Genomic DNA, 15,674 nt, shown 5'->3' on the forward strand with positions numbered 1-15,674 from the left:
AGCACAATGCTCAACCCAGAGGAGTGTCTCATTAATGGGGAATCTGAGGCAGGTGCAGGGTGTTACTCTGGCCCCCAAACTGGGGCCAGGCATGGAGGAGACCCTGAGGTGTCAGAGAGGGGCTGGAGCTTACTTCAGAATCAGTGTCATGGTCTCCTTCCGGTCCTTTCCCTGGAAGGGCAGGGAGCCCGTCAGCATCTCAAACTGCAGAGAACAAGGGTCTGTTCAGGCTCTGGTCCCATCTCCCATGCCCCCCCACCTCCTCCCACCCCGGCCACTCAGCTCCATGCCTAGGAGGTCCACCTGGATTAAGAACTGTGTCTGTCCCTCCCCGCTCTGTCAATCAGACCACGAGGAACAGTACTAGGGGTCCAAAGCCAGGGAGAGGCCCAGCACAGGGCTGGGGGCACCCCAGGTGGGGCTGAGCCTGGAATCCTTCCAAGGAAGGAAACTGCAGCTGGGTGGAGGGTGAGGCCAGCTTAGCTGTGAGAGGACAAGAGGAGAGCCTTAGAGACCATCATCCACCCCCTTACACAGATGGGGAAACTGAGGCCCAGGGCCTGGGCTGGATGCTTTATCCCTGCCTGGGCACTCACCATCAACACCCCATAGGACCACCAGTCTGCACTGTGGGTGTGGCCCTGGCGGTTGACGACCTCGGGGGCCATGTACTCCACCGTCCCACAGAAGGAATAGGCCTTCTTCTCGTGGTCAATGGCCTCCTTGCTCAAGCCGAAGTCTGTGGCAAGGAGGGCAAGAAGACACATCTTCAGGACCCCCTGTCTTCCTCGCTGCCACTCCCTGCACACCCATCCCTCTCGCCCAGAGGCCTGAGGGCATCACCCCCCATCACACTCAGGAGGAAGCTGAGGCTCAGGGAGGTTAGGTGACCTGCCCAAGGTTACACAGTGGGGAGCTGGGATTCAAACCCAGGGCCTTCCAGGTCTGGGGCCTGGGCTTTTGACCGCTTCCAAGTGCCTGGCATAGCCTCTCAGAAAAAGCGGATCCCCTGGCACTCAGCCCAGGCCCATCAAGAGCCCATCCTGCCCTCCCCTGAAACCGGAGGGGTCAGGTGCCCTCCACTCACCAGTGAGTTTGATGTGGCCTTCCTCATCCAGAAGGATGCTGCAATGGAGAGATGGGAGTCAGGGCCCCTCAGCTGTGGGCCCTCAGTGGGTTCAGGGGACACCACGGGGCCTGTGGGGGTCGGGTCCAGCCCAGAGAAGGGATCCACCCAGGGCCGCTCATCTGATGAATGGGCAGGTGGAGCGGGTGTTGGTGGTGCCCTGTAGGTGGGTTGCTTACCTTCTTGCTAATTCTTGAAACAACTGTGTGAGGTAGGTACTTTCATGGCCCCATTTTAACAATGGGGAAGCTAAGGCTCAGGGAGGTTAAATAACTCCCCCGGTTACAGAGCTAGTAGGTGGTAGAGACAAGATTTGAATTCGGGTCTGCCTGACTCTAAAGCCACATCTCATTCTACCTCAGCACCTGCCCCAGGCTCCCAAGTTACCACTTGAGGATATTCAGATGTTAAGGAAAATTCTAGAGAGGGCCATATCAAGGAATGACCTTCAATGGTGGCATCTCAGATGTCACACTGGATTAGCAAAAAAAGTAGGCAACACCCAGGCACAGAGGTACCTGGCCCTTGGTAATGGCAGTACTAGAGATCAGGCAGCCCCTCGGGTGAGCCTGCTGCCTCCACCACTCTGCTCCACCCACCCGTCCATGGGGCAGCCCGTCAGGCTGGCTCTGTCCCCCAGCGGGCTGGCTCTGTCCTAGAAGAGGCCCCAGGGCCTGCCTCTGCACACCCTAGGGAGGCCGGGTGCAGCTGGGCCTTCACTCACTTCTCAGGCTTCAGGTCTCTGTAAATGATGCCCAGGCTGTGCAGGTGGTCCAGGCCCAAAGCCAGCTCGGCCAGGTAAAATTTCACATCCTCCTCCGTGAACATAACCTGCAAGAGGCGGGAGAGGGCTGCAGCTGGGATCGCTTCTTGCTCAGGAGCTGGGGCACTGGGCAGTCAGCAGCTTCCCAGTCCTCCTTAGAGATTCCAGTGCCGTACACCCTGCTCTGTATGAAGGGGTCTGAAGAATAAAATGACTAGCATCCAAGTCACTCATGGTAGCATTGAAATGCAAACAGCGAAAGGCTGGAAACAACCCAAGGGTCAAGCAGTAGACTAGAATAAACTCCCTCCCCCACATAACGGAGTGCTATGCAGCCATAAACTAGAACAAGGATTCCTCCATGTTCTGCTATGGATCCATCTCCAAGATACACTGCTGTGAAAAAAGCAAGATACAGAACCGCAGATACAGAACAGTACTTTGTATGTAAGAAAGTAGGGGTCAGGATTCAGAACACACAATGAACTGGTTTGTATTTCCAAAGAAACGTGGGAAGCTTAGATAAAAACCAATAAAATGTTTATCTGTTGGGGGGGTGGTAGAGGGGGCTGGAGTGGGAGGAAGACTTCTCAATGAATATTTTTCTTTTCAATCATGTATTATCTATTTAAACGTTAAAATAACATTTTAAAAATTTAAAAAGTTTGGTTCTCTTCTAAAGTTTAAGTTGTATTAATGGTCTCATTTTTATATTTGGCTCAAATTCTTTTTTTTTAAATAAATAAATTTATTTATTTATTTATTTTTGGCTGCGTTGGGTTTTTGTTGCTGCATGCGGGCTTTCTCTAGCTGTGGCGAGCGGGGGCTACTCTTCGTTGCATTGCATGGGCTTATTGCAGTGGCTTCTCTTATTGCAGAGCACAGGCTCTAGGCACACGGGCTTCAATAGTTGTGGCATGTGGGCTCAGTAGTTGTAGCTCGCGGGCTCTAGAGCACAGGTTCAGTAGTTGTGGCGCCTGGGCTTAGATGCTCCACGGCATGCGGGATCTTCCCGGACCAGGGCTCGAACCCGTGTCCCCTGCATTGGCAGGCGGATTCTTAACCACTGCGCCACCAGGGAAGTCCTCAATTTCTTTTGTGTGAGTTCAAAATCCTTTTGGTTAACTGGACATAATGTTAAAGCATCTAGCTTTCTAGGTGGATTTGGGCTTCTCTGCATCCCTCATAGCCTTGCCCAGAGAAGCCCTGAAAGAATGGAGGTGAAGAGGTGAGAGCCACCCTTAGCTTCCTGGAATCAGGGCAGTATCAGATCCAGAGCCTGATTCTCCTCAGACCATCTTGGGGGAAACTCTCAGAGGCTTTGCCAGGGAATGGCCTCTGTCCCAGGGTGGGTCAGGGACGGCTGGGTAGGTCTGAGGAGTCCCAGGTTGAGGTCTCACTGTCATGCCAGCTCCATCCTGGTGCCCTGGCAGTGGGGTGTCAGCTCACCTCTTTAGAGAGCCGTGTGAAGAGGTCCCCGCCACGCAGGAAGTCCAGAATAAGGTAGAGCTTGCCCTCGGTCTGGAAGGCTGGGGAGAGGGGAAAAGGCCATGGTGGAACCAGCTGGGCCCTGGGCCCTGCCCCTCTGATCCCAGCTCCCTTAGCCTGCTGGGTGGCAGACAGGGCAACATACAGGGAAGGCAACAGCCCACCAGCAAGGGCAAAGGCTGGCAGGTAGGGTAGAAGCTCAGGTAGGGTCTGTGGTCTCACCGTAGTGCAGCTTCACCACAAACGGGTGGTTTACATCAGCCAGGATGTCTCTCTCCATCTTGGTCCGAACGCGGTCACGCACTGGTCAGAGGAAGAAGGCGGTTACCAAGGGTCTGGCCACCCAACACAGCTACCTCCAGCCCTGGCTAAGAAGGACCCTCTTTTCTACTTGTTCCTCACGTCTCTCGACAGGGCCCAGAGCTGGCCCTTGGTGCCCTGCCCATCTCTCTAGCCCTGTCTCTTGCCATGCTCCAAGGAGGCCATTCAATCCAGCCAGTTTAAGCAACCTGTTCCTTGTGTGCCCTTAGCCTCTGCCCCCGTGGCTCCCCCTGGGATGCCTTCATCAGCCCCCTCTCCATCTGGCATAAAAATCCCCAATTCTAGTCCAGGGCAGATTCTCTGGGCCTGAAATTCAGACTCATGGGTCTCAGCAGGCATCCCACAAACACTTTTCTTTTTTTTTTAAAGAGTAAAAGTCCTGGGACTTCCCTTCCCTGGCGTTCCAGTGGTTAAGAATCCGCCTGCCAATGCAGGGGACACGGGTTCAAGCCCTGGTCCAGGAAGATCCCACATGCCACGGAGCAACTAAGCCCGTGCGCCACAACTACTGAGCCTGTGCTCTAGAGCCCTCAAGCCACAACTACTGAGTCCACGTGCCACAACTACTGAAGCCCGCGCACCTAGAGCCCGTGCTCCGCAAAAAGAGAAGCCATTGCAATGAGAAGCCCACGCACCACAACGAAGAGCAGCCCCTGTTCGCCGCAAGTAGAGGAAGCCCGCACGAGCAACAAAGACCCAACACAGCGAAAAATAAATAAATTAAATAAATAAATTAAAAAAAAAAAAAGGCTACTCCCATGTGAGCCCACACCCTGTGAGGCTACAACCCACGCTCTCCCGGGCTCCCTGGTCACAGCACCAACTGCACCGCGCTGCAGAGTCTGCTCAGCCTCTCCTGCCCCAGCCTGGGAGCCCTTCGCAGCATTTTTCTCCTCCCACCATCCCTCCTGGGGAAGGACTCCCATCCCTACCAGGCTGGCCTTGGGGTACCACAGCTGCATCACCCCACAGACAGCCCTTTGTGGCTCCATGACCCCAAGGCCAATACCTCCTATTCTCCGCCGCCCCCCACCCCAGCCGGGGCCCGCTTCCCCTGGTCAGTGGCCACACTGGTTCCCAGGCTGGTCAAAGAGACACTACCCAGCCCAAAGCCCACTCCCAACCACACTCACGCCCTCTGCAAGTCCAGGGGTTCTAGACCTGGGCTCAGCTCCCTTCTCTGAGCCCATCCATCTCTGCGGCCTTGCCTTGACCCACCCTCTCCTACCCACCCAGCTGCCTCCTTTCTCGGGTTCCCTCCTCTCCTCTCACGCCCTTCTCCACCCCGAGACGTCTCCCTCTGACTCTCCTAGCATTGCGAAGCAACTCTGCTGACAGAACAAGTCCCCCCGCAAACACAGTGCACTCACCCCCTGCCTCCTTCCACTCACCTTCAGCTACAGTCAGCACCTGGCTTAAGGGGAGCGGGAAGGGGTGGGGTTAATCCCCAGAAGTCTGTTCTTCTGAATGGACCCTGTCTTTGCCATCAGGTGAGGTGGGGGATAAGGAGCGGCTGAGAATAGGCCTGTTTCTCTACCTTCAGACCAGGTACTCCTGGTGACAGAGCTATCTCCTCCATCAGACCCAAGGCCCTTGAGAGCTGGGCTGTCTCCTTCAATCTGTGCCCAGCCTGGGCTCCGCATGGGGGAAGTACCCCCCACTCACCTTTCAGTGTCGCCTTCTTTAGTACCTTCATGGCATACAGGTGCCCACTGTCAGGCCGGGTGACCTTCCGCACCAGGAAGACCTGAGAAGGCAGCGGGGGGGAAAGCAGAGGAGGAGCTGGGCGGGGGGCCGAACACATCAGCTCCCATGCTCCAGGTCCCAGGCTGACCTCCAACTTCCCTAAGCACCAAGTTGACCTTGTGTCCCCACTGGGTACCACGGTGACCTCTCTTCTCCTCCCCTTAGACCCATCAACCCTTGCCCTCTGATCTTTTGAGCTCCAAGGTGACCCTCCCACCTGCCCTCTGACATGACCAGTGTTGCCCTTCCAGCTGTGGGCTCAGGACTCACTTTGCCAAAGGATCCCTGGCCCAGAACCTTGAGGAGCTCAAAATGGGATGGGTCGGCCTTCTCAGAACCAGCCTTGACATGGTGCGTGATGGAGATCTCCTTGAGGACGTCCTCATCCTGATGGAGGAACAGAGCTGGTGAGCACAGTGGGCCCCATTCAGGTCAGCATAGGGCATGTCCCCCCATCCAAGTCTACTCCCACCGGATCTCAGCAGACAGCGTCCTGCAGGCCCAACCAGCCAGCTACCCTGACAGGGCCTCCCAGTTCATCAATAGCAAAAGCCGAGGAGGGTCAAACTACCAAGGTGCCAGGTCAGGTGAGCTCCTATTCCTCCTGCTGCTCCAGGCTGCTCAGGCCCAGAGGGATGCCCAGGCTCGGCCAGGTGGAGGCAAGCCCAGGCTCGGCCAGGTGGAGGCAAGCCCAGGCTCTGGCTGAGGCCCACGAATCTGCCCCAGGTCCTCCCTGTGAGGCTCCCCTCCCCCTGCTGCAAAGGTTTTGGTTTTGCCACAATAGGAAGTAGGGTTTGTTCTCATACTGGGAAGGCACAACTGGGCTTTCGTTCCTGGTCAAGATGGAAGATGGGCTCTCTCTGGCTAGAAGGACAGGGCTGAGATACACAAGAACCCAAGAGTCACCTAAGACTCCCCCACCAACCGGGTAAGTGCCAGTCTGGGGTGGGTAGGAGCTAAGGCCAGAGACTCTATGCTCCACCCTCTGAAACTTCCTTCATACAAGTCTACTAGAAACCCCTTGCCATGTCCCAGTTGTTCTAGGACCCCTCTGCTCTCCCTCCAATCTGTCGATATGGCCCTGGAGCCCTGAAGTGCCTCCTCACTTCCCCAGGAAGCAAGTCTGGGCGGGGTCCAGTCACCCAGTAGGGACAGGCGTGGGCAAGGAGAGCCCAGAGCCAGCTGAGGCTAAACTGGCTTCCAAGGCACCTGCTCCAAGGGCCACAGTCAGGCCAGGCCCAGACATCTGGGCACACTCACCGAGTCCTGCCTGGGGCCAGAGCCAGGGCCAGGGGCAGGAAGAGAAGTCTGGCTGATCCTGGGCCGCTGCTTCCTGGGCAGCCAGGGGAGCAGCGCCCAGAGCCGCAGACGGGGCAGCTTGGGATCCTGCTCCATCCGCCCGGGCCGGGCCGAGGCACCATGGCAGGAGCAGGCAGCGTCCGGGGCTGCTGCGGAGGTGGCCAGGCCCAAGGCGGATGTGCAGGGTGAAGGCGGGGGCTGGGCCCAGCCCAGGACTGCCAATCACTCAGGGCCTGTGGTTTCCCAGCTCCCTTACCACGCTCCCTTCCTCTCTCTTCCCCCTCCCCATTGCCTGAGGGCTGCCCTCTGGCCCTCCTCCCCATCCTCCCTGTGGGCCTTCAAAGGGAAAGCCCCACGCCAACCCAGCTACTGAGGAGTAGATAGGTACCCAACAGGGAGAGACAGGCAACTAACATGTAGAGGCAGATAAAGAGGGACACCCAACAGGCAGAGGCAGGCATCCTACAGGTGAAGACAGATGGGTACCTAGGAGTACCTAGGAGTAGATAGGTACCCAACAGGCAGAGGCAGGCATCCTACAGGTGAAGACAGATGAAGGCGGGCATCCAACAGATGGGTAGGAGAGTCCACATGCCCAACAGGCAGGGATGGATAGGGGCATGTGCCCAACAGGCAGAGGTAGGAAGAACACACATCCAACACGCAGAGACAGATGGGGACATGTACCCAACAAGCGGAGGCAGGAAGGGGCTCATACCTAATAGGCAGAAGAGGACAGAGACTCACACCTAACACGCAGAGGCAGATGGGGACACATAGCCAACAGGCAAAGGTAGATGGGGACATGTACCCAACAGGCAGAGACAGATGGGGATCCAACAGGCAGAGGCAGATGGGGGCTGCATCCAACAGGTGGAGACAGATGGGGACATGTACTCAACAGGCAGAGACAGAAGGGGACACGACCCAACAGGCGCCCAGCACGTGACATGTACCCAACAGGTGAAGACAGACACTCATGAGGTGGAGACAGAGACAGGAGCTCAACAACAGAGGCAGGTGGGCAGCAGCCAGCATCAGTGAGGCCCAAAGAGACTGACAGATACCCAGGGCAGACACACAGGCAGGAAAGACACACAGACATCCCGAGAGTCAGACCCTGGGCTTAAGGGAAGACCTCCAGGTTCTTGCTGGTGTGCCTGGGGGCAGGAAAGCGGTGAGGGGACATCACCTGCAAACTCGCAGCGCTTGGGAGAGCAGTCTGGTATTTGTGGCAGACTCATCTCTGAGGAATTCCATTTCTTTGGAGTTTCCTTCCCATGCTATGGCCTGAGAGGCCCAGGATCAAGACACTGGAGACCGAGATGGATGTCTCCTGAGTGCAAACTGATGGCTTTGATCCAAATATCCCAAAGCTGTCATCCTCCACTTCAGGAACAAGAAACTGAGGCCCACAGGACAGTGACTCACCCAGGCTCAAAGTGAACAGGTGGCAGAGCCAGCTCAAACCCAAGTCCTTCCCCTGGTTACTGCCTGGCCTGGGGTCAGCAGACCTCAAGTACCAGGAAAGCGTGGGCAGGTAAGTCAGTCAGAGCCACGTCCTGCCTTTCCAATCCTGCCCGCTCCCTTAGTACCAGGACAGTCTGGGGACTTCCCATTCTAGATGTTGACCCTCAGAGACACAGCCCCATCTTCAGGGGACCCTGAACAGCCACAGAAGCTGCAGTCACAAAAAGCTGCAGGCTAATCAGGCCCCTGAGTGTAACCCAGTGGGTGGGACAGGCAGAAAGCCCAGCTCAGAGAGGGGCTGGGGAGGGCCAAGACCACAGAGCAACCTCTACCCACCCCGTCCTGAGGTCTGAATCTCCACCTGTCTGTCTGCCTCTGACTGAGAACACTCCCTGGGGACACAGGCAGTCACCCGGAAACCCCAGGGGACACAGCCACCCCCAAACCCATTCCTTGCCCAGAGTCATGACAGACCCCGCTGGAGGCAGGCCAACCCTCTGCTCACCTTTCTGGGACAGGGGAGTGAGTCTCTCTCAACTCTGGGGAAATCTGCTGGGGTCTGCATGGTGGGGCCCAAGCTGGCGGCCACAGGGCCCAGTTACTCCCCTTACTTCTGCTTTTTCAGCTTTCCTGGCCCAGAAGGCAGGGTCCCTGACCCCCTCCTTCTCACTTCCCCCTCTGCAGGGAGGAGGGACAGAAGATGGCTTAGGCTCCCCTGCTAAGGAGGGGACAGTGCAGACCCCAAACCCAGGGCTCCAGGGTGGGCCCAGAGAGACACCCCTCATCTCCTCTGATACTAAGGAAAGGAGACTAGAACACAGACAGAAGTTACAAGGAGATGAGGCAGTGACACAGTGGGTACCCCACACCTGCCAACATCCCCTGGAGAGAATGGGGGGCAGAAGTCACCAAGGCCACCATCTCTGACCGTCCCGGTCCAGAGCATGGGCACTCCTTCCCCCATAGTGACCTTCCCATGGCTGGGCCCACCCAAAATGGCAGCCCACAGAGCAGGCACCACCCTGCCCTAAGAAGCCTGCCAGCCCAGGGCCCTGGGACGGGCAAGGGGGCAGAAGGCCCTAGCATGGACCTCACAGAGGCCTGAGAGGAGGAGCAGGTAGCCATGGGGCAGGGGTTGACCAGGCCCAGCCCTTTGCCACATGGCCTCACCACATCACTCACACCAGTACACCCACAGAAACTGACACACGCAAATGCACACAGTCCGATGATCGGAAACCATTTCCACAGACATCCCCTATGTGGAAACGCTCCCACGTACACCGAACTTCCCCTTCCAGTCCCCACAGGGCCTCCAATAACTGTCTGATGACGGCCTGCTGGGTGTTGTGAAAGATGCTTCCTTAGACTGAGGCCTCTCACTGTACTCCAGCTTCTTCTGGAGCGTCTGGGGTCTGGAGGCTGGGGCAGTCCTGAGAGCCCCAAAGCTCTCTGGGCCAGTGCTGGCTGGGCCCCCCCAACCCTTGCATCCCTCAGAAGCAAAGGAAGACTCTCCATGGCTAGCAGGGTACAGGAAGGGACAACAGGAAGGAAACTATCTCGGAACTGCCTTCACTGAAGGGAATGTGCAGGGCCTGTGAGGCCGCTGGTGGCAGGAGTAGGGAGGACAGCACCAGACCCCACCCCCTGGTCCCTGCTCCATTCCCCCTATAGATACTTCCTCTTATTTACTTCCTCCCACAAGGCAGCTGGAGAGAAGCCCAGATCCCCCCCACCTGATCCCTGGCCCGTAGGGTCCCCACACTGGGCCTCCCTCCAGCAGCTGCAGCCCAAGCCCACCTGCTGATCTCTGGCCCTAACGGACACCAACAGTCCCTCCCCCAGCAGGCATCATCTGCAGGGCCTCCCAGGACTGCCCCCTCTGGTGGGACAGATGTCCCCAGACGCCTCTCCCAGCATGCCTCTGGGCAGGTGAGGAGGGATCTACATTTCCCAGGCATCCTTGATAGGGGAGCTGGCTTTGGGCCCGAGGCCAGGACTGGCATGGAATGACAATGAGAATTGTGCCTATTAATTGAACATTTATTGCATGAAGTCATTCTTTCCCTCAACTTTTGCTGGTGTGGATTCTGCCAGGCCCTGTGTCCTAGCTCCAAGGGAAGTACTGTCATCCCATTTCAGAGAGGAGAAAACTAGACTCAGATAGAAAGTGACTTGCCCAAGGCCACATGGCCAGAAAGGGGGAGAGCTCAGGGCAAAATCAACCTGTTTACTTCCAAAGCCCACACTCTAAGCATTTCATTATCACCTTCCTTGCAAGGCCTGCCAGCCTGCCTCCCCTCTGGAAACCACTCACAGCTACTGGCCCGCTGCTCTGTCCTCAGGCCAGGAACAGACACTAGGAGGCGCACATGTTAAGGCAGACTCTGGCCTTGTCCTCAGGCAGCTGCCCAAAATAAATACACAATAACAAAACACAACTATCCTGGGACAGAGTGCAGTCAAGGTGCTGTAGGTGCCCAGAGGCTCTAACTATCTGCCTGGGGTGAGGTCCAGGAAGACAGGGCAGTCCAGCTGGACCCTGAAGATGAACAGGAGTTGGCCAGGCAGAAAGGAGGAAAAATTTAGACACTCCGTGTAGGAAGAGACCAGCGTGGAAAAGAGGCTTGAGGCCAGGAGTACAGCGTGGGAAGTTAAGAACCATCTACTCACTAGCTGAGTATTCCCAGGCAAACCTCTTTCCCTGTCTGAGCCTCAGTTTCTTCTTCTACAAAATAGAGGTCAAAACTAGATTGTTCCACCCTCAAAAGATTGTTTCTAGAAGCAAAATGGGCCACAGAAACAAAGGGACGTGGTAAACAGAACTCCCTGGATTACACGGGCACTCTTACTGCCGCAGGGTCTCCTCTGGGAAGGCTGAAGGGACAGAACCCAGCAGGTCTCAGGTGCTGGGAGGGTGGGCTAGGCTGCCCTGGCCAGTCCCAGGGAAGTTCCCCCCAACACCTGAAGCTCCCAAGGCTCCCCGAAGTCCGCAGTCACATCCTGCCTGAGCTCCAGCCAGGGGGAGCATGAGGGATCCGGGAGGGATCAGGGTTTCATAAACAGGAAGAGAGGAGGGGAGGGGGGAGACGCTCAGCTCTCAAAATAGACCTGCAGGAGCTTCAAAGGGGTCCAGCTCCGGAGATAGCCGGGGAGGGGGCCTGGGGCACCCAGTCCACCCCCAGGAAGGGAGGGAGGGTGAATGGAGCCCCAGCATGCCTGAGGGCACCAGGTGCACTCCAGGAGCTCTCACCCTAGACTGCAGTCCTCACTATGGCTGCTAAAACCCCAATCTCCCCTTCTGCCTGAAATGGATAAAATAAACAAGCATTAAACACCAATATTATGCCTCACACCCTGTTGGATTCTTCACTTTATACACATCACATTCCCTCCTCTGGGTGGCCCTGAGGGGTGGACTCTATTCTTTTACAGAAAAGACATCTGAGCCTCAGAGGGGCAAATCACTTGCCCAAGGTAACACAGCAAGCAAGAAAGAGGGGCAGGATTCTGAACTCAGAGCGCCTGCCTCCCAAGTCCCCCTCCAAGTCAGGCCTCTCCTCCACCTGGAAGGCCCACTTCTCTCTCCAGCTGCCCAAATCCTGCCTTTTGAGGCCCAGCCAAATGCCAGCTCTGCAGGGAAGGTGACCTGGTGCCCCACGGCCCACCCCAACTCTTCCTCTTCTGCCACACAGAGCAGTGACTGTCCTTCCGGTCCACGCTCAGCCCTGAGTTCAGATGCCACTGGCTGGGTTCCCCGGGATGCGCTCATCTCATCATGCCCCCAAGAGACATGTAGGAAGGTGGTATATTTCACTGCCCACTATGAGGCCTGGAGCAGAATGGAGGTCTTAGGTGCCCACAGCCTGTTCTTCCCCATCACAGCGCCCTCCACACAGCTTTCCTGTTACTACCATTCCCCCAACACTGGGAACTCCCTGAGGGTGGGTGTTGAATTCATTTTGGGGTCCCCAGTGCTACAGCAGGGTGCACTGAAAGTCTGATGTTGCAAAAAATAAACCAGCCTGCTGCCAGCTTGCTCCACTGAACAAAGGGATGAGGTCCTGACCACAGGCCGAGCGCTCCCTGGTGTGTTGAGCCCAGAAGTGGGCACTGGGGATGCTAGGAGGTTCTGGAGCAACGGAGAAGGTAAATGAGCAGGTGCTGAGGAATGACGGAACTTGGGGTCACGGGGACCCAATGCTCCTCCTCTTCAGCACTCAGTGTGTTTCCTAGGCTGGGAAGAGTGTGGGTTCTCTGGTCAAGCAAGACCTGACCCTATCGCCCACCAGCTATTTGACCTTGGGCCTCAATTTTCTCATCTGTAAAATGGGGAGAGTTAACCTCCAGGGGTGTTATGAGAACCAAATGCAAAGCTCCCGATATGGCGCTTTCTCTCCCTTAACATGTCATTCGAGGTTCTCCCTGACCCATCATGTCCAGCCATGTCTCCCTTCCCACCCCAGGATCTGCTCTAGAGCAAGAAGGAGTCACAGGCTTGGGATCAAATGTAGGTTGCCCGCCTGGGTAAGTTCCTGCCCTTTCCCAACCAGCCTCTCTAGCACTGAGGTGAGAAGCTGCACTCACCACCAGCTCCCTCAAAGCTGCAAGCACCTCTGCAACTCCCAGAACCATAGCCCCAAGATCTGAACATCCTGGGTCTTCACTGGAGACCTACAGCCCCTTCATTCTGTTACTAGGCAACCAGGGGCAGCTCCTTTGTGGGAAGAGATTCTCCAGACATGGGGCTGAGATAAGCCAAGGGGCCCAGTCCACACCACTTGGCCTCCTTTTGGTGGTCCAAGGTTGCCATAGTACCAAAAAAAGGAGGGGGTGGGAGCCTACTTCCGTCAGCCTGCCCTACCCCGGGTAGCTCAGCTCCCTTATCTTAGGAGGCTGAGTCAAGGCAAACATCAGGACCAGCTCTGGGTCTATCTCAAAGGTCGAGCTCATGGTCTGGTGCCCAGGCAGACCCAGGCCAGGAGGGTGTGGCCACTAACAGGCAGTGGAGCTGAGCAATACAGCAGGGCGTTCACGCTGCTGGTGCTGAAGTCACTGTGTGGCAGGCAGTTGCTACCTCATTTGTCCTTCATGTCACTCCTGAGAAGTAGGTTACTATTATTCCCAACTTACAGTTGAGGAAACTTTTGAGAAGCTTCTGGTCAAATGGTGATGGTGGAGCCAGGACTCGAACTCCGGTTGGCTCTACTGCCAGAACCCACACTTTGTCCTGCCTGGTGGCTTCCAAAGCCCCTCCACAGCCAGCAGCTCTGTGACCTCACAGCTCCTCGAGAATTGGAGGAGCTCAACGTGGAGATGAGAAAGCCCAGGCCCAGAGGAAACAAACGACCCACCTAAGGTCACACAACTGTCACCCAGACCTGGCACTTGTGTCAACACACAAAACCAGTAACAGGAGCTGAGGGGCTGAAGGGAGGAACCCAGGGGAAGCAGAGAGAGCAGAGAAGAGGGAGCCAGCCTGGGGCTGGGAGGTGGGATCCCTGAGAAATGGCCTGTGTGCCACATGCCAGGCACTGGGCCCTGGTTAGATTTGAGGCCACCAGGTTCCCTCCAGCACCAGGTGCCCAGATGATTCCAGGCCCACGTCAGGCCCAGCAGACCTGAGCCTCTCTCAGCACCCCTTCACCCTCTCAATACAGTCGGCCAAGCTGCCATGAGTAAATAAACTGAGGAAGTGTCCTGGTCTGGGTGATGGGTAACCAGAGTTCTAGCCTGGATTCTGACCCTGTCTGGGCCACAGTCCCCTCACCTGAGAAATAGGAAGGTTGGAGCAAGTAATCCTGACACACAGGGTTGCCTCGAGGATTAGGTGGGACCAGAGAAGGAAGGCTGAGCTGGGCCAAAGGGCCTCATACCCGGGGGGGACGAGGGCACGCCTCCCTCCTCTTCCACTCCATGCAAATGGTCCCCCCACCCCTGACAGTCCCTAGCTCTGGTGCTAGCCCTGGTCCTTACCATGGACGGCTGCAGTCCAGCTTCTTCCCCTGAGGCTTGTCCATTCTGGAAAAGAGAAGGGAGATGAGGGAACACTGTCAAACTTACTAGAGTGGCACAAAGCAAAGATAGACCCCATGGGGCACCCCCGCCCTTGGCTGCTCCCAGTAGCTAGGGGGCCATGGAGGTGAGGGCGGGAGTTCTGGCTGTGTCCTCTCTACCTCCACTCTCACAGGGAGGGCACAGGCATCAAGGCTCCTGCAACAGTCTCTCACAACTCAGACAGGCCATTTCCCGGCATCTCTCCCTCAGGCTCTCTGCCTGGCAAATACCTCATCTTTGAAGGCTCAGCTCAAATGTCACCTTCTCCCAGTGAGAAGGAAAGGACTCCCAACTCTGCCATAGACAAATTGTGCATGCCAATTAACCAACTCAAGAGGCCTCAGTTTCCTGATCTGTAGCAGGAGGGTATTTACATCACCTCCCAGGGTTGATGCAAGGGCTGAAGGAAACAAAGTCTGGAAGAGTGTCCAGCCCAGTGATGGTGGCTACCCTGGCCCTGCCTGCTCTGGGACCCCTCCCTGTCCTTGCAGAATCACTGCTGCTCCACTACGGTCCTGCGATCCTTCATTTTACCACTTACCACAACGCAGGGACTATTTACACACGGGCCTGCCCCTCCTAAAAGACGGGGAGCCCTGGGAGGGCAGAGATTAGGGCTTGGTGCTAACAGCTTTTCTCTTCCGAGCCCCTGCCACATGCCGGGCACTGGGCTCAGTGCCTCACACCTGTGGCACCATTAAACCCTCCTGACCTGGGAGGCAGGCCCTGGTCCCACTTGGCAAAGGAAGAAACTGAGGCGCAGACGGGCCTAGTGATGGCGCATAAGGTTACAGCGCTGGTAAGGGGGGATTCAAAACTCGGTCTCTGACACCAGGAAGTGCTCAAAAGAGGACTGAGGAAAAGCAGCCCACTGCCCAGCTAGGGGAACTACCTGCAGAGAGACAGGCACTGGAGCCCGCCCCTGGGCAGTCCTCCAGCCCCCAGACCTCACCCTCAGGTGGGTGCTACTCACCCTGGGGTACACCATCCCTTTCCTGTGTGATATGAGGTGAGTAACCTACCCCATCTGGGCCTTGGGAAGCGGAAAGAAGCTGTCCCCACCCCTCCTGCACAGCGAGAGTGTGGAGAGGCCAGGAAGATCCAGGACTTTGGAGCCAGGGGCCGGGTCCACAGGGCAGCTGCGGCTTTGCTCGGCAGCAGCAGGCACAGCTGTGCTCTGCCCGTTACATAATCTCCCTGCCCCTGGAGCAGCCCTCCCCTTGTCGCTCCCAGGACATCCTGCCCCCTGAGCCCCTTTAATGCCCCTAATCCTCCCCAGGGGCCAGTGTTCTACAGGCCCCACCACGCACGCATACACATACCTGTCATCTCTCAGAAGCCTGGGGAGAAGGACCAGGTCGATCAGGGCTGGGGGGAGGGGGAGGCACGATGCATTTGTAGATG

General features: G+C 56.8%; 1 protein-coding gene across 3 annotated transcripts in view; it reads right to left on the minus strand.

Annotated features, from left to right (window-relative positions):
• RPS6KA1 (ribosomal protein S6 kinase A1) overlaps positions 1 to 15,674 on the minus strand; it is a 35,704-nt gene that overhangs the window by 15,222 nt on the left and 4,808 nt on the right. For 2 of the 3 annotated variants that reach the window (XM_082463525.1, XM_082463526.1), the window contains 10 exons: positions 15,593 to 15,638; positions 14,190 to 14,234; positions 5,715 to 5,831; positions 5,364 to 5,445; positions 3,600 to 3,680; positions 3,339 to 3,418; positions 1,851 to 1,957; positions 1,088 to 1,125; positions 597 to 739; positions 134 to 204 (listed from right to left, as the gene is read on the minus strand). In XM_082463525.1, the coding sequence (XP_082319651.1) occupies positions 134 to 204; positions 597 to 739; positions 1,088 to 1,125; positions 1,851 to 1,957; positions 3,339 to 3,418; positions 3,600 to 3,680; positions 5,364 to 5,445; positions 5,715 to 5,831; positions 14,190 to 14,192 (722 nt within the window). In that variant the 5' untranslated portion in view covers positions 14,193 to 14,234; positions 15,593 to 15,638. The remainder of the gene's footprint in view (positions 1 to 133; positions 205 to 596; positions 740 to 1,087; positions 1,126 to 1,850; positions 1,958 to 3,338; positions 3,419 to 3,599; positions 3,681 to 5,363; positions 5,446 to 5,714; positions 5,832 to 14,189; positions 14,235 to 15,592; positions 15,639 to 15,674) is intronic. The other variant, XM_082463524.1, reaches the window with a different exon arrangement.

The sequence above is a fragment of the Balaenoptera physalus genome (assembly GCF_965194825.1).
Source record: "Balaenoptera physalus genome assembly, chromosome: 1".
Lineage (NCBI taxonomy): Eukaryota > Metazoa > Chordata > Mammalia > Artiodactyla > Balaenopteridae > Balaenoptera > Balaenoptera physalus.